Source organism: Scomber scombrus, chromosome 3 (genome assembly GCF_963691925.1).
Source record: "Scomber scombrus chromosome 3, fScoSco1.1, whole genome shotgun sequence".
Lineage (NCBI taxonomy): Eukaryota > Metazoa > Chordata > Actinopteri > Scombriformes > Scombridae > Scomber > Scomber scombrus.
In genome coordinates this window covers 30,866,814-30,892,137 of record NC_084972.1, presented here as the reverse complement: position 1 = coordinate 30,892,137, position 25,324 = coordinate 30,866,814, and the positions used below count along the sequence as shown (strand labels likewise).

Here is a 25,324-nt window from a genome sequence, read left to right as displayed (position 1 = left end):
GTTAAGTTTGTTGAACCATCTTTTTTCTTTCTGTATGAAAATCTCCATCTTACCAAGTTATTTTGTGTATTTGAGTCTCTCCTATCTGAGATCAAAAAATTGGAAAATTCTTGCACTATAACAGTGATATGGAGGATATTGGTTTAAAATGATTATTATGATAAGCAAGTAAAACCTGTTATATCCTCAAGGTAGCTGCAGAAGTGGGTTATACTTTTGCAAAAGAAAGAAAGTACTGATATTGGTGATGAAGGTTTTTCTAAACTTCGTAAGATCAGTTTTGGAGTCAATCAAACTGATGAAGAGACTTGCACATTAAAAAAAAAAAAAACATAACATGAGAAAAGTAATACATGCAGATTTGTTGAGATCAAGAAAATGAAACAATAAATACCAAAAGAGAAATGTGCAGGAGGAGCCAATAAAAGGGCTTGTCAGGTGGCATCCTATAGTGAAACATACAACCTAAAAACTTTAAGAATAAAGAAATACAAAGACCTACACTCCATAATCACTCAAACTAAACTCTGAACTGTTTGGTAAATTTCAATTAGGTGCACAGCTGCGAACAACAGCACAACCAGAGAGTGTATCTTTAAATAAAGCATCGACGGCACATCTCAGCCTGTCGAACTCTCACCAAACAGCCATAAGCAGTTCGAGCAACAAACAACATCTTGCTAGATAATGACTGGATGAGACAGCAGTCAGCTTTAACATGCTGCATATGAGGAAAAGTGGCTCTTTAACTGCTCACCCCTCGCCTCCGTTAGTGCAGCTTTATGGCTCATCATAAACACACCTTTACTGCAACTCTGTACTGTATGTCCTCTCATTCGTTTAATGAAAACTGCTGCACAGTGAGTAAGGGAAATGTTATTTCCAGCATGCAGATGTCTTTAGAGATAACTCTGCTGTAAGTGTTAAAGCACGATAATCACATTAAGAAATTAAACAGAAAATAAAATTAGACATAATGTGCATCTTTACATTCAGTGATTTAGCAACCTTGCAACCAAGACAGAAAACAGCTGGTAAATGTGTAACTCAAGGTTCATTTAAAAGTATGACGAGTGTTATGTAAGCAAATTATAACTGCATTAGATTCAATTAGATGCAGATCTGATAATCACACCACAGAATTACATGAAGTTAATTTTATTAGCTTTCCTGTATTTCTAACTAAATCTAATCTTCAACATGACACCAACTAGAGGAACATGAGTGGTGAGTGTCCTATGTGTGCATCTTCATTGATTTATCATGACCCTAAACAAACATTAGAGATGAGAGATGTTCATTCGCTCTCTTTGATTTATATCAACACTTGCACCAATGAAACATGAGGTGGAGGAAAGGTATGAGTTGTCAGCCACTGAATGCATTATCTGTGACGCTGCCACAGCTTTCACAACAAATTAGTGCATCAGAAAAGTCCACGCAAATGTGAAAAGCTCAAATTTCATACCAACAAGTGGCTGAAATTCAACCGTATCTCTGACAAATTATGTTTATATACTGGAGGGAAGTTGAAAGGGAGGAGGCTGGGGTGGATGACGGCAACAAGAACAGCGCTCTGACACCTGTGTCCCTCATGCTGATAAGATTAGGCCGTAAAAGCTCTTGGTTAAGGTTAAAGAAAGATTGTGGTTTTGGTAAAGGCAAAGTGCCCTATTTAATGTTTCAAGTCAGTTTCCATCCAAATTCAGTGCAATTTTTAACAGATTTAGCAGAAAACCAGCAAAATAAAATTCTAATTAATGCACATTTTAATCACAGACATTCAGGAGTTGGTTGAGGATAAACAGCCATTAAACTATTGCAGAAAAAGAGGAGGCAACGAGATGATATATTTAAAAGATCATCATTCAAATTTCAAATGGTGAAAAAACCCATCTGAAACGATACTGAAAAATGACATTTCTTTGTTTGATGTTTTAATTTAAGGAGCATTACTCTTCACACTGATCTGATAAAACTGCACTTTGTCTCATCTTGCACCAACTTTGCCGTAAAAACCTGAAAATCTCAAATTTGTTTATGAGCAAATTGAAAATGTGAATAAAAATAGATGAATGGAAATGCCTCTTTTGATCAGCATCTTTCTCTAAATTTAACCAAGTGCTTTGAGTTCCCTAAACATTAGCATAAAAACCTTAATTGTGCTTTATCCATAGACTGTATATAAATGGAAGTAACATCCATGACGTCACCCATTGGTTTGTGGACTGCTGCTTGGAAGCGAATAGTTTCGGATCTGGGACGGATTCTACTTATATGGGCATCAGGAGGAGCATGAGGCGCCCTCCTGAACCTGTGAACCAATCAACCTGTCAATCACAACGTAGCCACACCCTAATGCATACCCTGCTTTATCGTCAAATATAAAATCAGGGAGGCCAAAATTTCACAAATGAACATCATACTGCATTGAAGAAGGCTTTAAACTAGCGATTCAGATCATAAACACATTTTGAAAACGTTTACTGAGGTAAGAAATCCTAAAAAGTCCTTTTGACACCAAAACGGTCGCCCCCTGGTGGCCTTTTGATAGAATGCAGTTTTAACTTACTTCCGCGTAAGTTAAAACTGGTATCATTTCAGAGGACATATACTTAAGCAGAAGCGGGTATACTTAAAAAATCTAATTAAATATATTAATAGTGAATGTTTTCCAGACAAGTTTAATATAAATGTTTTCCTGTATGCCGATTTTAAAAAACAACATGATTAGCACTACAGCACTGCCTACCCAACCTGTAACTGTATAGAAATGTAAAGTTTAGCAGACAAGGACACTGGAAATGGAAATTGATCATTTACTGGGACACATGAATAAAAAATAATCGTTAATGTTATTATCAACATGTTTTCATGACATCTCAAAATGTCTGCTGTGTGTTTCTTCAGGTCTCACCACTAACTTTGGTGAGTATGTTATCGCAAACAATCAAAATTATAGCCAGAGTTATTCAAAAAGAGTGAAAGTGTGAGAGGAGAGGAGAAAGAGAGGATTAGAGAAGAAAATGGAAGGCAGGAAGAACTCTTTTTTTTAAGAAGATAGGAGGAGAAAAGGGCAAGAGAAGGAGAGAAAGGAGCTGATTTATGAAGGTGAGAAGAGACGAGGAAGGAGAATTACTAATAAGAATAATAAACTTGTGCTTTAAAAATGGAAATAGGAATTAAAGGAAGATACAAGAAGGAAAAGGTCAAAGTGAAAAGAAGATATGAGAAGAAAGGTTAAAGCAGCTCTTTTTAGATCCTTTTTTTCTTCTTCTCCTATTAACTAATATTCCTGTCATCCCGAGCAGACATCAGTATCAGGACGATTTACAAGCTGCCGAGCAGGATGGGAGGATTTAACCTGTCACCAGGGACAAAAGGAGGTGGCTGTCAAAGCTCGGCGGATCAACACATTCAAATTGCCTCTCTGTGATTTCCTGTCATTACGGCACAAAGCACGGCTGTTAACCGGCTGTGGCATTAAGAATGAAATCACACTCTCGTTCATTATGCAACGGTATGTTTGAAGAGGCATTGTGGAGCTCGCGAGCCTCTCCGCTCGTCTGGCTTTGTCTCCACTTGAAGCCCACATGACAACTTGACTTCCTGCTCTCGGTTTGGCACAATGCAGCCTGTCAGGACAGTTCTCCTCTCCTTCTACTCTTCTGTCTTCTGACCATCCTTCACTTTCACTTCACCTCCTTTTACCTCCTTGTATTCTCCTTTCTTCACTCCTTCTATCTCTTGTTCTGCTCCATTTGGATCTACATGTGGTCTCGGGCATTCAAGAGGTTTTTTATATCAGTGATCCAACAACTTCAGATTATTAATATTTATAAAAGGATATTAGCTGCATCACATGAGTTACTTGCTATTGTAAATTGAGGTCGTAAAATTGAAATGTGTATAATTAAAACTTCCCAGAGCAGAAATATATTGTAGAAGAGGAGCCGACAAGCCAAATTTATCAGCTCTGCTTATAAGGTGCAGCAAAATGTGTTATCTGAGGGTGTGAACTCTGAAGTGCAGAGTGCAAACCAACATCATTTGGGTCAGGTCTTAATAGACGAGGTTTGACTGTCCTCAAGTGCCTTTCAGATCAATTCTTTCTGTTTTTGAAAATGTATTTATTTATCAAATAGGATTTCTTTCATCAGACCCCTGTGGAGATTTGTACTCTACGCACACAGATGGTCAGTAAGTACGTTATACATTTGGGACGCTGGCCGTCTGTGACAAATACAAAAATACTCCAGCAGTCAAATTTGTAATAATAAAATATGTGAAATTGAAAAATGTGCTTTTGTTGAGTCTGAATGTATCTTCAGAGGGAAATTCAAAGACAGCTGTGAGCAGCTTTCAGTTCAGAGAAAGGTAGACTTGCCTCTTTTTTACTCTCTCACAGCTTTTCAGTTCATTTTATAGGAGAACTCTGCACATTTCCATGTCTATATTTTATTCAAGGGTTGATTTACAGTTCAAAAAGCTCCTTATTCATCTTATACTGGCTCTTTATGCAGCCCCTCAGTTCAGCCTCTGTCTGAAACAGGCAGTTTTAGCTCCTGTCTCTTTAAGGCGCCTCCTCTGTTCTGATTGGTCAGCTTCAGGAAGCTCAGGAAGCCACGTAAACAACCAGTAGATGCAGGATTTCACTTATTTTTCTCATTCTTAACTTTACAATTTAACTTTAATTAACATTTAACTTGCATATTTTGTTTTTTTTTTTTTAATTCTGAACATTGTTGTGTTATATTTTTATCTTATTTTATTTAACTTGCATACTTTGTTGTTTTTAATCACTCTGTAAAGCACTTTGAGCTGCCTTTGTGTACAAATAAACTTGCCTCGCCTAAAATATTATCATATATATATCATAATTTGATTCATACATTTTAAAGCCAAAATCAGATCCAAAATATGCAAGCGGACAACATGAACAACCCTTAACAACAAGCAGTTTGTGGGCATGCATGACCAATCTGACGCCATCATGAGGAGGAAGTAGATGTGACATTACAAACAGACTGAAGCTTTGACTTTAACATGGAGGGAGCATTTTTATAAACTTTATTCTCACATTTTGGAGCTTTGACTATATTATAAAAAGACACTCAACTTCTTAACACTACTAAAAATAACAGAATATCACACACATAAAAAAAACCATGATCTGTCCCCTTTAAGAATCACAGAGCAGCATGTTTGGTGTGGATGAGCGTACTTGTCTGATGCATATTACATTAACCACGCTGGGTGATGAAGCTCTAATCTATCATACCTGTCCCTTCCATGCCGCGCTGATCATGTGCATCACTGCCCGCTGCAGCTTTTGTACATCCTGGTGTGAAACTCAGCATTAAAAGAACAACCACAGCGATTGCTCCAGCGATCACACGATCACACTTAACACTCGGTATAACAAATGAACACCTGCAGCCTTCACCTCCTCCCCTTCCTCTTCCTCTTCTATCTCCTCCTCCTCCCTAAAGAATAGACCTCCTTTCCTGGCACTCCATTTTTTACTCCTGACTTTTCTGGGTCGTCTCTTCAGCTCAGAAGCACACCAGAGACTCTTTCTCTCTCCGCCGTTCTTCCTCCTCTATAACTCATATCTTTGACATCGTCTCCATGCGTCTCTCTGCCTCATTTATCGCTCTATACATTATCGTCGCCACCTTCGCAGCAAAATCTTTTCATTACCTTTTTTTTTTTTTTTACATTAAAAATCTTTCATGGGAAACACAACTTCACAGCGTTACAAGATTTACTTCGACTCAGACTTTTTTTTAATGTATCTACCCCCTTCTTTTTTTCATTATTCGATCATTTCTTTTCTTTCCTCTCCCTCTTTTGTCCCTTCCTGAGCTCGGGCTCCATGGGATCTGACAGCAGGAATAAAGATGATGTGAAGAAAGGATGAAGGGAAGGAAAGGAGAGGAGGGAGTAGAGTGGAACGAGTTTAGCTACGGGAAAAGATGTAAAAAGGAAAAAAAAAAAGGAAAAAAAGGAAGGACGGGGGGGATGAAAGACAAGGTTAACAAGCGAGGAGGGAAAAAGAGACCTAGAGAGCCACTTTAATTTTCCAATTCTCACTTCCTCCCTCCCTCCCTCCCTCCCTCCTGCTGTTCTTTCACCTCTATCACTCTCCTCTCCTTCCATCCCTCCATCTCCCCTCCATGTATGTGACCTGTGGCTGACGTGTGATTGATGCTACCTCTCTCCTTTTCCTCACCCTTAATTCTTTCTTTACTCCCTCCACCTGTTCACTTTCCTCTCATCCTTTTCTTCCTCCCTCCTTCCATCTCTTCGCTCTCTTCACATCGTCTGATTCATTTAAGTTTAATGCTCCAGATCCTCCCACAATGAGTGACATCTCATTACCTATAGCTGCCGTTCCGATGCCGTAATACCTGATGCATGCTCATACTTCACACACTTGTTAAACAGATAATCTCATTCTTATCTTATTTGACTGAAGAGCGAGGAGTCGTGGTTTGTTTAGGGGGAAATCTGGTTAAAACCTTCACCCCTTTTTTCTAAAAGGATGGTGTCTAATCTCTGGATCAAGCTTGCAAGAAGCACTCATGCACAGAACATACAGCAAAATGTGCTTAATGTAATTATGCAAAGTAACCAATGCACACAAATGTGTCAATGCCATAGTTGCAACTCTATTGCATTCATTTCCAAACTGTTTAATTCCACCTTTAATCTAAACACACTCCCTATTTCTTATCTTTAACATAAACTCAAATCTTCACCTCAACTGGCCTCTTAAAGGAAGGAAGTGACGAGAAGCACAGACAAAAATCCTCACATTGTGGATGATTTCCTTCATTTCTCTCTTCTCTTGAGAACATTTGGTCCCTATGAGCAGAGAGTTACAACAGCACACACTCTCACACAAAAGAAATATAGACTCAATTAGTCTCCTCTAGCAGCAGCAGCAGCAGCAGGGCCTGTTCTCTTTCTATATTAAAGATTTCCCTCCATTTGATTAATGGGAAGATCAGAGTGAACACATCTGAGAGGAAGAAAAAAAAAAAATCCTCCCCAAAACACATTACCTTAATATGAACCTGCTGTTGGCTTTGTACATTTGCTTTCTTGGTCCATTTTCTTTTAGTAAATTGTAGTTTTGTTATTATTCATAACATGGAGCAAGTTATTTCTACAATTGGATTATTGGAAATGTCTGTAATGTACAAACATATAAAGAATGGTTCGTACAGTAAGTATATTACCAGTAAATAGACAATTTTTGAATGGAAATGTTTTAGTTTTTTTCCATTCTGTGACACTTTTTCTTTATTTTTTTCCTTTACATGTTACCATATACATTTAAATTTACTTTACAGCTCTGAATATGTGACACATTATGAGAGTCTCAGTCAGTTTAATATGGAGTAGATCCAAGCTTTTTGGATAGATAGATAGATAGATAGATAGATAGATAGATAGATGGATAGATAGATAGATAGATAGATAGATAGATAGATAGATAGATAGATAGATAGATAGATTTATTTTAGATTATTTTATTTGTTTTAGATAGTGTGTGACACGTCAACGCCTAATAACATCTATGTATCTGAGCTATGAGCAGTTTGCATTTGTTTGTTTTTTTACACCAAATTGCTTCGTTTTTTTTCGTTTTTTTTGTCTCGAAATGATAAAAAATTATCCAGCAAAACAGCGCAGAAGTGAAAATGTCAACAACAACAACAAAAATCACATTATTTTCATCTATCTAACCTTAACCCTGATTGGGAACCAGTGTGACTAGATACATCACATATAGCACAGCTTTATAATGTTATCATGGGACGTTTTTTGCCATTTCGTAACGCTACGCTTCAATGCAATGTTTCTAAAAGTGGATCCACAATTTGTTACGCCCATGTCGATGTTTTCACGCCAAGAAATGTGCCCAAAAAAGTAGAAGATATGAATTTTAAGTTTTAAAGGAAGAGGAAGAAAATGCAATCAACATGTTTAAACAGGCCTCAAAGATACATGTGAAGCATTTAGATGATAATTGAGTGTAAACATGTTCACTATATCACTATAGGGTAACACTGTGATAGAGACAACTCTTTAGGGAACATGACAAACAGCTCAAGGTGTTGCCTTGGCCTCCAAATGCCCCCGATCTCAATCCGACGGAGCGCCTGTGGGATGTGCTGCCAAAACAAGTCTGATCCATGGAGACCCCACCTCACAACTCACTGGACTTAAAGGATCTGCTGCTAAGATAGCAGAGGATACCTTCAGAGGTCTTTTGGAGTCCGTGCATTGAGCCTGTTTTGGAGGGATGACGATAGGGCTTAGACAATATTATTTCAGGTGGTTTTAATGTTATGGTTGATCTGGTGTATAAATCACCATTCAGACCAAGATGATGGTGCAGGTAAAATCTGCTGTGTGAAAGGGATTAGTAACATTTTGGATGCAGCACTTGCACTCTGTCATTAGTGCTTTTAAAGGTAAGTAAAAGCGCTTATGTCACTGCTTTTTATCACACATAAAAAAAGCCATATGCTTCTTTTCAGAGCTGCCATGTTAACATAGAGCGACACAGGAAGAAATTCATTGTAAAAGAGACACAAAAAGATCAGCTTCCACTCCCACTGAGACAGGAAACGGCACACAATATAATGCAGCAACGGGGGTTTGAGTAAAAAGCATGGATTGCATTTCTGAACTGGAAAACCTCACAAGTTATGTTATAACTATCAGTCTCTCTACTTTTATATGTAACTGTAGCTGAATGCAACAAGTAGATGCTCGTTGTCTGGAGGATGTCAAGAAGCCTTTTAGGAAATGTAGGAAATCACAACCAAGAAGAGTGGACAGCCAGCTCACACATATGTATATTTCATTAAAGAAATCAACATGTAGACGTCCTTTACATTACTTTAAACATCACAGCTTTCACTGGCTTTTCTCCTTTAAGGCGGACAGATGCTGGATGTTGTTTTTTTGAGGCAGACAGGTAAGGAGACGGACACAGATCGATGAGAGGCTGAGTGAACGTTTAATGTTTCATGTTTTACATTTTGCTCTGAAACGCCGGAGAATCACCACAGCTGTCTGAGCAGAGCAGTGAAATGACACCTAGGCTGATATAACACATACATAAAGTGTGTGTGTGTGTGTGTGTGTGTGTGTGTGTGTGTGTGTGTGTGTGTGTGTGTGTGTGTGTGTGTGTGTGTGTGTGTGTGTGTGTGTGTGTGTGTGTGTGTGTGTGTGTGTGTGTTGTCTGCCGAACACTGTGGGAGACGAGAACCGAGAGCAACAGCAAACCATAATTCAGTTCAGAGACAGAGATGAGAGGAGAAGCTTTCATTCTTTACACTTTTTTTCTACCAAGGAGACAAAAAAGGAAAAATCAGCTCAACTCAACTCCCCTACCATCGGATTTAAGGGTTCCTTAACATTTAAGGTGGACATATATTCAATGCTATTCAATCAATGAATAGAACCAAAATGGTTATTCAATATGAGCTAGTTCTATAGAGGGTTATTCTGACTTTTTGGGGGGGTTATCGAACCTCTGAGCATTTATTATGGAGGTCAGTGATACCACTTGGTTCGGTAGTGCTTCTGGCTGTTGTAACGACAATCGTTAAGGGTTGTCGGAGTCACCTGAGGACAGGACAGGTGTAAATGAGTCATTAGAGTTGGTTGTTAAGTCTCTGGGGAAGGAATGAAAGTGTTATAGGTGGGCGATAAGTGGTGTCATAGACCTCATCCCCTGTCGAGAGATGATCTCTCTGCTGGAGGTGAAGCTATTTGGAAAAGCACAAATAGTGGGTTTGTACAAAGATTCATTTCATAAAGGTATTTTTTCAATTTTGGTGGTTGTTTTGGTGGTTTTTGGGAGTTAAAAAAAACAATCAACATGTCAAATACCCGTGTGCAGGTTGAGACTTGCAGCATAGTGAGGTTACATCACTGTCTCCATCTCTCTGCTCTGCTCCACTCTGCTGTCTATCTGTCTCTACATAATGGATATATCATTGGCTGCAGGTGTGTGTGGTGGAGTAGAGCGATGGCTGAGTGGTCAGTGCAGTTGTCTGTGGTCTGGGAGATTGAGGTTTGAGACCTGGTTTATTAAAGAACATTGTAAAAACATTGTAAGAACCTGTAAATGTCCCCTTCATGGGACTAATAAAGGATTATCTTATCTATTTTAACCCTTACAATTAGATTTATTTTTACCACCACTTCAGCTGTTCAAAAGCATTACCTAATCATTGTTTTAATTGAATTTTAAAATGTTTTTAATTTCACCATAATCTCATCTGTTTACTTTTATTTATTCATAATTTTCTTTTCTTTTCTTTTACCTAATATTGTTTTGCATGTTGTTGCTGTTGTTTCTCGACCCCATTGTAAATGAGGAGCCTTCTTAATGGTCTTCAGAGGTAAAATAAAGGTTATTATCATTATGATAGGATACTTATTAACTACATGGTGTGAATATCTGAGGTAAAAGTCTCCAACATCATCTACCTAAGGTATCTAAGGTTTAATAAATTCTAATCTAAAGCACAAATGCTCAACACACAGAAACAACAGTGAGGCCTGTAGCTTATCAGGCCGCTGAAGTGTCCTAGCTTCTATTTTTATTACTTCTGCCGCAGAGAACAGATTTCCTTCCTGTCCTGTCAGTGAAGCACATTTGAATTAAAATTAATTTAAGTGAGAGAGTGGAAGAGTTAAACAAAGAGAGCGAGGGGAGCGGAAAGAACGAGAGAGAGAGAGCGATTAAAAGACAATTTAAGGTGGACAGACGGAGTTAACCTGCAAACAGGATTTTTTGTTTAAACCACTGAGAGGAGAGAGAGTGAAGGTTTGACAGAGAGACGCTGAGACAGAAGAGGAGAGAGAGAGAATTAACCTGGAATCAGGCCTCTATTTAGCCGCAGTCAGCCACAATCAGCAGCCATATTAGCATTTAATTAGACTGAGAGCCACAAACCACGGCCTGCCGCTCCGCTCTGATTACCTTACACACCGCCTTAATATCTATATGTGTGTGTGTGTCTGTGTGTGTGTTTCTGGAGACGTACCATTGTGTTTGTGTGGATACATGTGCGCCGAAAACCACAACTGGGCGTGTAAATGTGTGTCTAAGCATGACAGAACTATATTTCTCTGCGTATGAGCGCTCTTAGAGGATTGTGAGTGCTGCTGTTGTTGGTTTTTGAAGGAGTGAACTATTTGTGGCTCAGTTTTGATATTGATTCGTCACATGTTCCCACAGAGAGAAGCCGCCCGGAGGAACAAAAAAGTGCCGTCAGGTTGAAAATCTGCTCAAATGTGTAAAAAAAAAAGTATTCACACCTACATACAGGTGATGTTCCCGACATGCCAACCTTCATCAGACTCTTGTTGTTTGGCATCAGTGAACACACACACACACACACACACACACACACACACACACACACACACACACACACACACACACACACACACACACACACACACAGGTGACAATGTAAATTTGCTTTGGCAACAATCCCTATATGTGTGAGACATTAGTAGTTTCCCCTTAAGACACCTAAAACATCACCAGGATCCAATTTCCCAAGAAAATCTGGTAAGTCACAGAATGTATTATATTTCTATATGACAGGCGACAGTTTGTAATTATGTGTCTTTTTTTCTCTCTCCCCAGACTCCTTCGAGACACACATGCTCAGGGAAGCACAAACACAATTAAACTCACTCGACTTCTCATTTTAAGGTGACGTGCGAGGTGAAACTTGCAATCAAAAATAATGAAAATTAAATGATGGGAAGTAAGATTAAACATAAACATAAAGTACACAGGATGTGATGTTTTACAATGAATTCATCTGTTTAGTTTTTGCTGTGTTTACTTGTCTCAGCGTGTGTGTGTGTGTGTGTGTGTGTGTGTGTGTGTGTGTGTGTGTGTGTGTGTGTGTGTGTGTGTGTGTGTGTGTGTGTGTGTGTGTGTGTGTGTGTGTGTGTGTGTGTGTGTGACTCTGGCCGCCGAAGAGATCAAACCACTTTTTTCTCATCGGACAGTTTCATTCTCCGCTGTTCATTCTAGCTGGGGAACTGATGTCCACCAGGTGTGTGAGTGGATTATCGCTCTACTCTATTTTTCTGCTCTGCTATCTTTACACAGCCTGTTTGTTACTTGTGTATATACACACACATATATATATATATATATATATATATAAATAAACACTTATATTTATTGACAATTGACATAAAATCTATATCTAATGATGCATTCCAAGTATAGTGCAAATATTAACAGAATTTCCACTAAATCAGTAAAAGAAAATGCTCATTAAGCCACATTGCCATCCACTGATGCTATATGAATATTAAGCATTGGTTCATCAAGATAAACAGCTGGTGGCACTAATTTCCCAGTTGGGGGCCATTAAACCATTGCAGAAGAAGAGGACGCAACAAGTTGGCGCTACTACAAGAGTGCCAGTCAAACCTCAAGACAAGAAAAACAATGTAGAAACGGTGATGAGGAGAAATATGACATTTACCGTAAAAAATGGTGTATAATTCATAGTCTATCTTAGGGGGTGTCATGCTGGGAAAAACGCTTTTATATTAAAGACTGGTTTATTTGAATGCACCAGTAGATATTCATTTATAAACACAAAAATGTTTTCAGTTTACTTTTATTTGAAACACTAATCAAGACACACATATTACACCTGAAACAGTGTGTTGGGTTAATGGTTAAAGGTTTGGTAATGATTTGTTTAACTGAACTGGACTGGTATATTAACTCTGACCCAGTTTGGGTTAGGCTGAGTTTAAATTAAACCTTTTAAAAGAACACAGTAACTTTACATACTTGATACAGTGTGTACAGTGTACTTACTCAAGTCCCAAAAACTCTTCATCAGAGCTGTCGCTGTGTGCAAATATTGCGCCTGAGTGACACAAAGCATCACCCTGAACTTGCCTAGTTTTATTTTTTATTTTTCCATCCAACATACAGCATTAACGGGTCATCAATAGTCTATTTTGATTAGCTGCTGAAACAGCTGGAACGTGCAATGTGCGCTGTTTATAGACGTTATAGTTCATAAGTGTGGATGCTCACATCATTATGTTTAAAGTTATTGTTCTTAGTGTGGACGGCTTTTTAAATACCTATAATCATATCCAGATCCAACCTCTCTCTGTAGTTTACTGGTGAATAGGACACACAACTTTTTTGCGTTAAAGGTGCGTTTTATACACTGGTTTTTATGGTATATGTGGTTCATAAATCAATTGGAGGAGTATTACGGTTTCCTTGTTGCTCCACACAGATTTGATGTTTTTGTCTCTTCAGCAGAAGTTTCGGTCACACGTTTCATGTACGTGGTGATTTATTTACTAAGTCTGTTTTCATTGGACTTTGTCACAATTTACCTTTATCGATGCATTAACTTTTCCACCTCAACCAAGAGTAAAAACTTTTTTTTGGGCCATATTTCTGGATGTTCCCAAATTTACTGCATTTTATTTTTGTCTTCAAATTGAACATTTAAAACAAATGGATGAAAACATACCTACTGATTTCATCTTAGCACATTTACAACTAAATTAAATTAGTTCTTCTTGTTTCTAAGTAAGTAATTAAGAGAGTGAAAAGAAGGAAGACAAAGAGATGACTTTACTGCTGCTAAAACACAAGTGAGGAAATACAGTGTGGAATAGTAAAGTAGAGCCACAATACATCTTAAGACCTGAAACATAATCACACATCAACACACGAATCAAACATGTGTCCAATATCCTTGAAAAACATGAAAAATGTTGTCAGCGCAACTGAAAGCTTTGAAGATGTGGCTGCTGAAGAACAGACAGTGTACATCCAGACATCAGGTTACAATAATAACCACATGGTTCAGGTTAAGGAACAATTGTGGTCTTGATTAAAAGACACCGACGTTGACTGTTGGTAGGAAACAGGAAATAAACTACAATTTTCCTGCGATAAAGTCAGATGGTTTGTTGGCTCATCCATCCAGCCTGACCTCCTCCATCTGCAGACTTTGTCCTCTAACCTTTTGCTCCAGATGGACAAGCGTCATTACTCTTATAGTCGCTAGAGGGCTTTGTCATTTAATCACTTCTCTACCATCTGAAAAACAGATCACAGTCATAGCTTTCTTCTCATTTTCACTTCCTTTTATCAGCTTTGTGTCTCACTGAGATTCTTCTCGAATAAAGGCAATTACTCGCCCACAACTGTGTGTATTACAGGTGTAAGTGGTGTGCAAGATGATGCTGAAAAATGAGCCATCTACTCAGTAACTGTGGGGGAATCGGTTTGGTTAAGACTGATCTCCTCCTCTTGGATTGAAAATTGCATTGATTTGTATGTAAATAACCGCAACAGGTGGTTTTTATTCAAGCAGAGTATTTGGTAATGTAGCAACAACTTCCAGCTGTGTGAAAGCAATCAACATGAAATACTGCTGACCACGCTGCTTGCTGCTTACACCCATACGCTACAAACATTACTGATGAACTGATACACACACTAAAGTTAGTTCCTTTAAATAAATGTAATTTTCCAAATACCTCGATATCGATGTTGCAGCAATATTGTAGTGATGACTATCTGTGCTTTCACAAAATATTTACACCATGAGATTTTTGATAAATAATCATCAGTAATGTGGATATAATGTCGGAAAGTGGGTAAAATTAAAATAATACAACAGCTAGAACAATCTAGTAAGTTCAGAAAATGACTTTATTTGACTGTAATGCAGCCTTTAAAACCAGGAAACAACAACTCTTACGCCATATATCGATATATTGCCCATTCCGAGTGTGGCCTCCATATTTCTGTCCTACATTTGAGACAGATTGTGACATACATTACATCATGTATATGTGAGTGTGCACAGTCTGTTCTCGTGTGGCTGTCTCCTTCTGTCGCTGCCTTCTCTGATTGAAAGTTTAGAGTCTGCTGCACCGTGTGGTCACCACCAGTGTTCCTCGTTGCTCCTCTAACTACACCCATCAGTGATGTCACAGTCCACTTTAAACCATAGATCCTTTAAGAATCGGTTTATTTCTCACCACTAACAAGACCAAACTTATCGGTGAGTCCATGTTAGCGTCGTTACTACCACTAGCAGCCATTGGTCAGTGTGATGTGTCGTGTTAGCCAGCTGCAAGCATCAGTTGTCTTTCACTGTGAAGCTTCACATAAAGATGTAAAGATGCACTTCTAAAACAATGTTAGACTTATAATGTGTTAAAAGCATAATGTGTTTTCTGCTTTGAGGCTGCTTTTGCACATTGTGACCTATAAACAGGCAATGTGCACCAGAAGATACAGACTCTTCAACACCCTGTTAGTAGCATGATTGGTGAAGGTGGTTGTTCTATTGTATGTGCCTTGATTTAGTAGAATTGAAGCTTTTGGTGGGCCTATACTTTGACTAGTATGTTTGATATTAATGACAAGGGAAAGCGCTTCTCTTTATCAAATAAAACACTTAATTGTTTACCATTATGACTATTTTTATACCATAATAAGGGGTGAGCATCCTGGTGGAGATACAACTCATAAAAATCCAAAATATATAAAAAACATTTGTGGAAATGTTTTACTTGCAAATGAGATGATAAAGTAGTATCAGCTCATTTCCCACTCCTGCCTGTTTTAGGGTTAAAGTTAACTTACACAAACGTTAAAATTCTGGTCAAAACTTATTGTGTTATTTTCCCGGAGATACTTTCATAAACAGAGTGTACTTTTATCCTCTGCACGCATTACTTTTATCAATTTGTATGGATAAGACAATCCAGCGCTACAGTTAGGATTAGTATGGCAGGAAACCAGGGGTGACGTTACGTAGCAATAATACCAGTTCAGAGTAAAATGAATTACATCATCTGATGCATCCAATTTGAGGAAATACTTGATCCTACCAACAATCTCATCATAGAAAACCTGACATAACCACACAGGTGTGCAAGGCTCGCTCTCTTACTCTCTTACACACACACACACACACACACTCTCTCTTTCTCTCTCTCTCTCTCACTCACACACACACACACACACACACACACACACACACACACACACACACACACACACACACACACACACACACACACACACACACACACACACACACACATACAGACAAAACATCAATCTAATGGTCAAGGTCTTGGTTTTGCCATTTGTTTTACAGACTTATCTGATTAAAGGGCAATAGAATGACCAGTACACAATAAGATTATAATAAAATATAAATGTTCAGTATGCCAGAGCTAAATCTAATAACACACATGAGACAAGATCTGAGCATAACTGGAGATGAAGCCCACCAGAATTTAATGTCACTTAAACCCAGAAACCCCATCAGTCTCTGCATGCAGAATCTAAAATGACCAGATGTATAAAAGGACCACATAAATACAGCGGCACATATATGACAGCATGCAACACATACAGTATATATACTGGACACACACACACACAAACACACACACACACACACACACACACAGTGTATTTAATTTAGCTAGTGGAAATCTGCTTGTGAGTGCCAGCAGTGTGCAACAGTTTATCAGCTACGTGTGTCCTCTCAACGTTAGCAGGGCTGCAACTAACAAACATGTTCAGCATCATTTAATCCGTCTATTATCTTATTATTAGATTATTTCTTTTGTCCAACCATCAAAGACACCAGAGATATTAATTGTTTTAATCCGATAAAACAGAGAAAAGCTTGATAAATAAAAGTATTATCACAAATGAATGATGAGGTTAACTAATCAGTGAATCAACTAATTGTTTCAACACTTAAGAGATGATCTTTTACACATATTTTGCACAATAGACAGAATATAAAATGTGTCTTAAGCCACTGGCATGTCTCATCACATAAACATGTCATTATCAGCACAGATACATAGTAAACATTAACAATATAAACAGGTTTTTCCAGGCCATTCACATGTTGGAAGGTGATTTACTGAATGAGACTGTTTTACATACCACACTGGTGTTTGAATGGAAACATCAGTTTTCCAGCAGACAGGTGACAAATAACATGTGCCTCATGTCCTATGTTTTATGTATGGTTCCATTAATCTTAGTGTGGCTGTGTGCATGTGTGTGTGTGTGTGCGTGTGTCATTCCCACTCACCCCCATCGTCCTCGTCGAAGGAATTCATGCAGGGGAAGTAGATGGCGAGGGCCTCGAAGGAAGCGGACAGGCTGATACGGCTCTGCGACCGCTCCATGTAGAGGCCCGCCGTCGGGCCCGGGTCGGCCGGCTTGGCCAAGCGCGGCTGGGCATTCTTCACGCGGAGTACGGCTCGCGGCGTCTTGGATGGCTGTCAGCTGCCCCCCACGGGCAGATCCACCTCACCCCGAAAAGAAGAGTCGAGCAAAGAACCCCCCCTCCTCCTCCAAAGACGCTCACACCGACTTAAAATCGGTGCTAAGAACTCTCAGCAAGTGGTGGCAGAAGTTGACGTCAAAGAAAGATTCAGATGTTGCTCTTTCTGTGTGTTGGATAGATGAAATTCAACCTCCAGTGGTGCAAAAATGGTCCTAAGAACCCAAAATGTGAAGATATGTCTCACTTTTGATGAGGGGAACTGTTTCTATTGAATGATATCTTTGTTGTTTTTGCTATTTTTAAACTTCTATCTGTGGCAGTGCGTCGCAGAGTTAAATCTCTCTCTTCCTGTCATCTCTGCTCTGGTGCTCTTTATGTTAGTTTTGCTTCCGTTCTCTTCCGCAGATGCTTGTGTACTTCCCCTCGTTCATCCCTGTCTTGTCCTCAGAAGTCTCGGTGACAGTCTGGTGGACTCACTGTGGTCTGATGGAAAGCTCTCGCCTGCTTCTCCAGGCTGATAAAACCTCGATCTTGCTCTTTTTTTGTCTCACAGAAAAACTCCCTGAACTCTGCCCTCTGCATGTCAATCTAACATCCTCCCCCCGCTTCCCTGTTTGTGCATTCACAGCTGGGATGTCTGGTCTTCTTCAGATCCTTGATAAAAAAAAAGAAGAAAGGAAGATGGGAGGAGACGCTGGTGGTGTTGGTGTTGGAGGTGATGTTGACGCCCAGCTTGAAACGTGTTGCTCTCCGGCTTGAATCAAAGCTTTTTCCTCTCCGTCGCACGGCGTTGTCATTCCCTCGTTCTTTTACACAGCTGAAGCATTTCTCTCTCTCTCACACAGAGTAACTGACTTTCAAAACCTGGGAGTCGTCAGCTTGCAGGAGCTGTTGCAAAAAAAATCTTGCTTCGTTTACCCAAGCCCAGATCAGCTGGGAGAGAGAGAGAGCATCAGTTGCAGCAACAATTGCAACTGATGGGCAATCTGTTGCTTCTTGCTTTGCTCTGAATTGTAATGCAGTTTGCTGTTATAGTAGATGTTGCTGTTGTAATGTTTTCAATGCTGCGCTGCTTTCAGCCAGGTTTGCTGTCCTCTTCTCTCCTCCATCGGTCCTGTGTGTCGCTCCGTTGCCGTGCCGATGCTCCACTGACTGTCTGCTCCTAAGACGGGAAAGGACAGAGAGAGCGAGAGAGAGAGTGAGAGATGATGAGAGAGACTGAGAGAGAGAGGCTGTACTGTTTAACAGCTTGTGTCTGACTGGACTCATTCAGTAGCAAGCTGCGAGGAGAGCGAGAGCGGGAGGGAGGGGGGGGTAAGAGAGAGAGAGAGGGAGGGCAAGTGGAAGACTGTTGCTGGAAGCCTGGCCAATCAAAACCTGGATGAGGGAATATGGGCGTGGCTTTAGGGACCATGGAGGCAATGCAGGGCAGGACAAGTTTACAATGTCTCTTTCTCTTTCTCTCTCTCTCTCAAAACCAGTGGTCAAAAATAGGGCTGCAGCTAATCATTTATTTTCATTATTGATTAATTGATTTCTTAAAATGTCAGAAAATGGTTAACCCTTTGTAGGTCTGCTCAACCGTTTAGTAGAGGTCACTTTATGTCATGATCTGGTCATAAACTGAAATCTATTGAATCCATTTAACTTTTAGGTCAATCTTTAGCTCTTGTATGAGGTATGTAATGCACAGATAGACCATCAGATTGTGTTATGGTTGCTATAGATACAGGTTGTGCTAGTGTATAAACGAAGAAAACACAAATCACTTCTGACATAAGAGATCCTGCTGGACACATAACCACACAGGTGTGTGTTTTTTGAAGTTGAGTTTCATTTTTTCTTCTTGTACATGAACAGAATGAGTCTCTAACATGTTTTTTAGAAGTTTTGAACAAATGAGGTCTGAATGAGGTCTGTAAAACATCACATTTAGGGTCAATGAGGGGGAAAAAATCCATGTGTTATGTTGTCATGGCCTCAAAGAGGTAGGAAAAGCAAAAAAATGACTTTTTAAAATAGCTCTTTCTTGGTGTGACCTACAAATGGTTAAAAATGTTGATCACTGTTTCCCACAGGCCCCATAGATATAGAGGAGTAACGAAACTAGAATATGTTCATCTAAGAAGCTGGAAAAGAGTTTTTTAGCATTTTTTCCTGTTTTAAAAATGACTCGAAATGATGAATTTAATTAGCAAAATAAGTGGTGATTAATTTTCCGTCAACTGACTAATCAATTAATTTGTTAATTATTGCAGCTCTAGTCAAAAACCAAGCACAGATCATCAGAAATACATGAAACAAAACCACCAAAAGGTTTTCAAATGGACAGGACAAGTTCTCTCTCTCTCTCTCTCTCTCTCTCTCTCTCTCTCTCTCTCTCTCTCTCTCTCTCTCTCTCTCTCTCTGTCTGTCTCTCTCTCTCTCTCTCTCTCTCTCCCTCTCTATCTACTTCTTCCACTTCTCTCAAAGCCAGTGGTCAAAAATAGGGCTGCAACTAATGATTATTTTCATTATTGATTAATCAATGAATTATTAAGTCTATAAAATGTCAGAAAAAGGTTAAAAATGTTGATCACTGTTTCCCACAGATGTCACAACCCAAAGATATCCAGTTTATGACCATTGAGGACTAAAGAAACTAAAAAAAAGTTCACATATAAAGAGCTGGAAGAGAGTATTTTAGCATTTTCTCTTTTTTTTTAAATGACTCAAAATGATGAATTCATGGTTGGTGATTATTTTTCCATCAATCAACTAATCGATTAAATGACAAATTGTTGCAGCTCTAGTCAAAAAACAAGCACAGAGCATCAGAAATATGAAAAAAAGAGGTTTTAAAATGCTGATATGACCACAAATATGACTACTGTTATGTTTTGTTATGTTTTAGAGGAAACTGAAGAAGAAAATGAAAGACCCTAAAAGACCTTATTGTGATTGACTGCAAATTTCCTTCATAAATATTAAAAGGAATGCATTTTAGTCAACAGGTCAATAACACTATTTTTCTTTTTGGGTTAATAAAACTGCAACATGCTGAGCTGCAGGCATTCAAAGTCATATTTAATAATGCATGGTCAAACATTGTTTACTCTGATGATGCGTTGAAGCTTTGATAGATGTAGAAAAAAACCTGCAGTTACATGTACGAGCATAGAGAGCAGTGCTGGAGGAAGTAGTCAGATCCATTAGTTATGAAAAAAAACAACAAAGCAGCATGAGGCAAATCAAACATTTCCTGCTGCTGTTAGTTCACATTAAAATCACTCAGCTGATGAAACTCTGGGGAGCTTTCTTTGTGAAGCAGTTACATTAAATATAATGTATACAGTAATTGTCACAGAGATTAGCATGTTTACAAAAAACATAATTTATATTGTAATAAAGACTCACTATTTTATCTTTATTTATCCCACTTCCCTTTCCTCACCTATACTTCACTTCCTTTTTCTCCTTTCCTCCTCACTAATTGGCTCGTTTTTCATCCCTAATTGTTCACCTGGTCCACTCAACCCTTATTTAAAGACTACACTCCCTCTCTCTCTTTCTCTTTCACCTTCACATGGGCTCACAATCTTGTATTTCTTTTCTTGCAGACTTGAAGACCCATGTGTGTTTTTTCCCCTCCTTTATTTCTCACCAATGCACCGATAACCAATTTTTCTGATTTATTGGAAATAAAACCTTTTGTGAAGAGAGGACTGAAGTTTCATGGCCTTCCTTTCCATGCTTTTTTTTTTTTTTTTTTAACTTTACATGTATCATTTCTCATCAGTGGATATGTAGTAAATATTGCAGGGGGTAATTAAACAAGAAGGAACAGCCACAGTGAGATGTTAGATCTGCTGCAGGCACCACAAGTCCAACTTTTCAGCAACTCCTTTAACTGTGTCCTGCTGTTCTGTATAAAACTGCTTCCACTGTGTGTGCAGCATGAAATCATATTACATTGCACTCATTATTGACAACATTTTGTATGTGTGTTATTATTTGATTTTGTGGATATTATGCTTCATTTGTGCGGCAGAGGAATAGAAATAGGCTCAACTCAGTTAGTAGATTAAACCTTTTTCATCAAGTGATAGATCTCAGAAACATTAATCCAGAGATGTAGATGTTGCCCTGAACCAGAGGTCACTAATAGGCAGACCAATCCCGACATGGACCTGAAACTGATGAAATATTGAGGATTTTTAAATTTTGTCTGAGCGTTTCTAGTTTAACGGGCTCAGCTTTTCCAGCTATTACGGTAAAAGTGGAGCGGCCCTCGGAAACTCACAGACCACTGTGCCTAGTGAATCTTCTCACGTGACGCTAATCGGCCAATCAAATCAGTGCATTCAGACACTCGGAGTGACTCGACTGTGAGATACACACGGAGAAAAGTGGAGAGACATTTTGTTATGAAGTTATTAGATGTGAAATTAAGTTTATTGTGTAAGTTTAAGTTAAGTTTAAAAGTAAAAAGGGATTATTTTTCTTTTTCTAAAACTACGCACTTTATTTAAGAAGCACAATCAAAAGCTTTCTGTAATGTACTTTATTTTAAAATGCCATCTTTATTTGATATAAGACAAGAACATGTATTTATCTTATTCTTGTGTTATTCTTATTTTATTTACTTTAATTTATTTGAATCCCACAAGTTGAGTGTAAATACTAATAAATAAATTATACTCTATTTATTTGACAGTCTACAATCTAGCCACTAGACACAGATGCTGATGGAACTACAATGCTACTTCAAGGTACTGAAAAATAACTCGGACATTATGATGTTACGGAGCTTCACTTGAGGAAATTGAAACTAACTGAATACCCCTGCCCTAAACAGTACTGTGGCTTTTTCTTCTTTTAGCATTTTAAAAGCACTAAAAATGTTCATATCTTAATTAGCGCTCACTGAATATCATGTTGCTGCCTCATAATAGAAGCCTTCATGTGATTCACCCATGGAAAGGTTTAACTGTGAAAACAAAAGTTTCAGAGAGTTAGAGGTTCAAGGGGAGCATTGATTGGTAAAAATGAACTTTGCACTGGACTTTGAGCCTCAAAAAAGATCATTAGCGGGATCCATTTCCACAATTTGGTGACTATTTCTCTGCAGGATAGTTTTTTTTCCCTTTTATCTTTCATCTTATATTTCTCTGTTGCACACCTTTCTTTTCGCCTGGAGGTCTGAGTTCACTCTCTCCTTTCATTTTTTACCTCTTATTTTTCTTTCTTTTCTTATCTTTCTTCCTCTCCTGATCGCCGCATCATGCACTCTTTCCCTCTTTACTTGTACCTCTTGTTGTTGTCTGTGAAGCAGAGACGGAGCGGAGGAGAGGAGATGGGCTGTGTAATCAGCAGCGCTTCACAGGGCTCCATTCATCTTTCTGCTTCCATAGATAGAAGCCATAGGACACACACACACACACACACACACACACACACACACACACACACACACACACACACACACACTCAAAATAAACAAACACAGGCTGACTCCACATATTATGAGACACACACACAGGTAGCTAGAATGAGCTGAATCATGTTTTTGCACATATAACCACACATAGAAACATAATACAATACCTAATATTCAAACAAATGTACACACACACACACACACACACACACAAACAAACACACACACACACACACACACACACACACACAAACAAACACACACACATGCAGGTAACAGTTGACAGAGGTGATCAAGTTGTTTTTGCATCTAGCGGCACAAGTCAGATGTCAAATGATTAGTCAAAGAACAATACATCACAGTACATTTATGAAAATGTCAGAACCGGCAGCTCTGATCTTTTTCATCCACGTCTTCATGACCAGCTCCTGTAAACACGCTGATTAAATAAAAACACTCTGGAGAATAAACTCTTTGCTAATAAATAATATTATTTAATAAATTGCAAAGCACTGTGTGATGATTTGAAGTAGTGCAGGTGGTGACTGACTGACACAGGACGTATTGTAGCTGTATGAGCTCACTGCCGACACCACTCAGAGGCAGATACAGTATCCTGCTGGTACCGATGCTGCTACTGATAAATACCATTTTATAAAACCTTCATAAGCTTAAAGGACCAGTGTGTAAGATTTAATAGTATCTCATCTTAACCCTTAATGTAATATCTCGAGAAAAAAAAGAATTTTCTGAGATTAAAGTCGTAAATGTATGAGAAAAAAAGTTTGATATCCTCCGACATTATAAAGTTGCAAATTTGCGAGAAGAAACTCGGAAAAAAAGGTGTTTTATTCTGTCAAGTGGTAACATAGCCTCACTTTGCAACACTGGAGAAATGTTGCTTGTCGTGCATTATGCCTGCAGTGGAAGAACTGATCGTATTGTACTTTTCAGTGTGGTTTAGAAATAAGGAGATACTTGTTATCTTAGCCCTTAATCACAAAGAAAGAAAGTGGTTTCCTTCCAGTCAGTACCAACACAGATTAGCATGTCCTCCACGCTTATGTTTTATGCCTTAAAACGCAAAAGTTCAATATATTTAAAGGTAACACTCAAGCTTCCCGTGCCGATACTGATGATTACAATTTTAATTTACTACAATTCATAAGTTTAAGTAAATATTTTCCCTCACAAACACAAGTTGTCTGCATCCTCCGTCTTTCATTTTTCCTCCATCATGCTTTTTTTTCTCTTTATCTGTATAATAAAGATGCAAATTTGAGTTCCGGTCCTCTGAAATGATGCCAACGCGGAAGTAACTTAAAACTGCATTCTATCAAAAGGCCACCAGGGGGCAGCCGTTTTGGTGTCAAAAGGACTTCCGTCTCTATACAAGTCAATGGAGAATTCACCAACTTCTCACTTGATTTCTAACCTCAGTAAACGTTTTCAAAATGTGTTTATGGTCTCAATCGCTAGTTTAAAGCCTTCTTCAATGCAGTATGATGTTCATTTGGGAAATTTTTGCCTCCCTGATTTTATGTTTGACGATAAAGCAGGGTATGCATTAGGGCGTGGCTACGTCGTGATTGACAGGTTGATTGGTTCACAGGTTCAGGGGGGCCTCTTGCCCCTCCTGATGCCCATATAAGTACAATCCGTGTTTTTATTTTCCCGGCATGCACCGGAAATTTTCAAGATGGCGCTGCCCAGACCCGAAACTATTGGCTTCCGAGCAGCAGTCCACAAACCAATGGGTGACGTCATGGCTGTTACATCCATTTCTTATACACAGTCTATGCTTTCAACCCTCGTTTGCTAAATATTCCAACAACAATCCTTCTTTGTCAGCCGGTCATTTAATTTATACCACTGTCCTCTCTCCACTTTGAACTTCAGTTCAGTTTTGTTCATTCAGCAAATCCAGTCCAGAGAAACGTAAATGAATCTTGTAATTGGTGATAAACCTTATCAACACTCTGCAGATATATTATGATCATTTTTGTTGTTGTGGGACAGTAAATATTTTAACTGAGTGGCCTTTTTTTTTTTTAAATGGTGGAAGTCATATTTCAGGATGCCGTTCATGTTTGTGTTAGTTTCAGCGAGAACCCGCCGATGCCTCGTTAAAAAAAAAGCTCTTTACACTGCGATGCCTTCGTCCTTTTGTGTCCTGCTGAGTGTACTGTGTGGCCAGTGAAGTGCACTGGTATCGTGCTGACAAGCGCTCGGCCGCTCACTGTGAGCATGCTGTCCAAGCCCGCCTTATCACAGGAGCATTGACCTTTTACTACAAGTACCTACCTCAGCCTCTGTCTCCGCCTTTTTCATGTCGCTGCCTGTCTCGCTGCCTTCCTGCCTTTTTTCCCCCTCCATCTGCTCCTGTGTCAGACCTCTGTCTCCCATTTTACATTTACATTTGTCTTCTGGCTGCTGTCTTCACTTGTCTGCTTACCGGTTTCATCGTTTACCTTCCTGTCCTTCTTCTCTTTTCCCTCTATAGTCTGTCTGAATC

General features: G+C 38.9%; 1 protein-coding gene across 1 annotated transcript in view; it reads right to left on the bottom strand.

The window, feature by feature from the left end:
• rims4 (regulating synaptic membrane exocytosis 4) overlaps positions 1–17,289 on the bottom strand; it is a 58,658-nt gene extending 41,369 nt beyond the window's left edge. The window contains exon 1 of the mRNA XM_062414569.1: positions 17,193–17,289. Coding sequence (XP_062270553.1) covers positions 17,193–17,289 — 97 coding nt within the window. The remainder of the gene's footprint in view (positions 1–17,192) is intronic.
• Between the last annotated feature and the right edge of the window lie 8,035 nt (positions 17,290–25,324).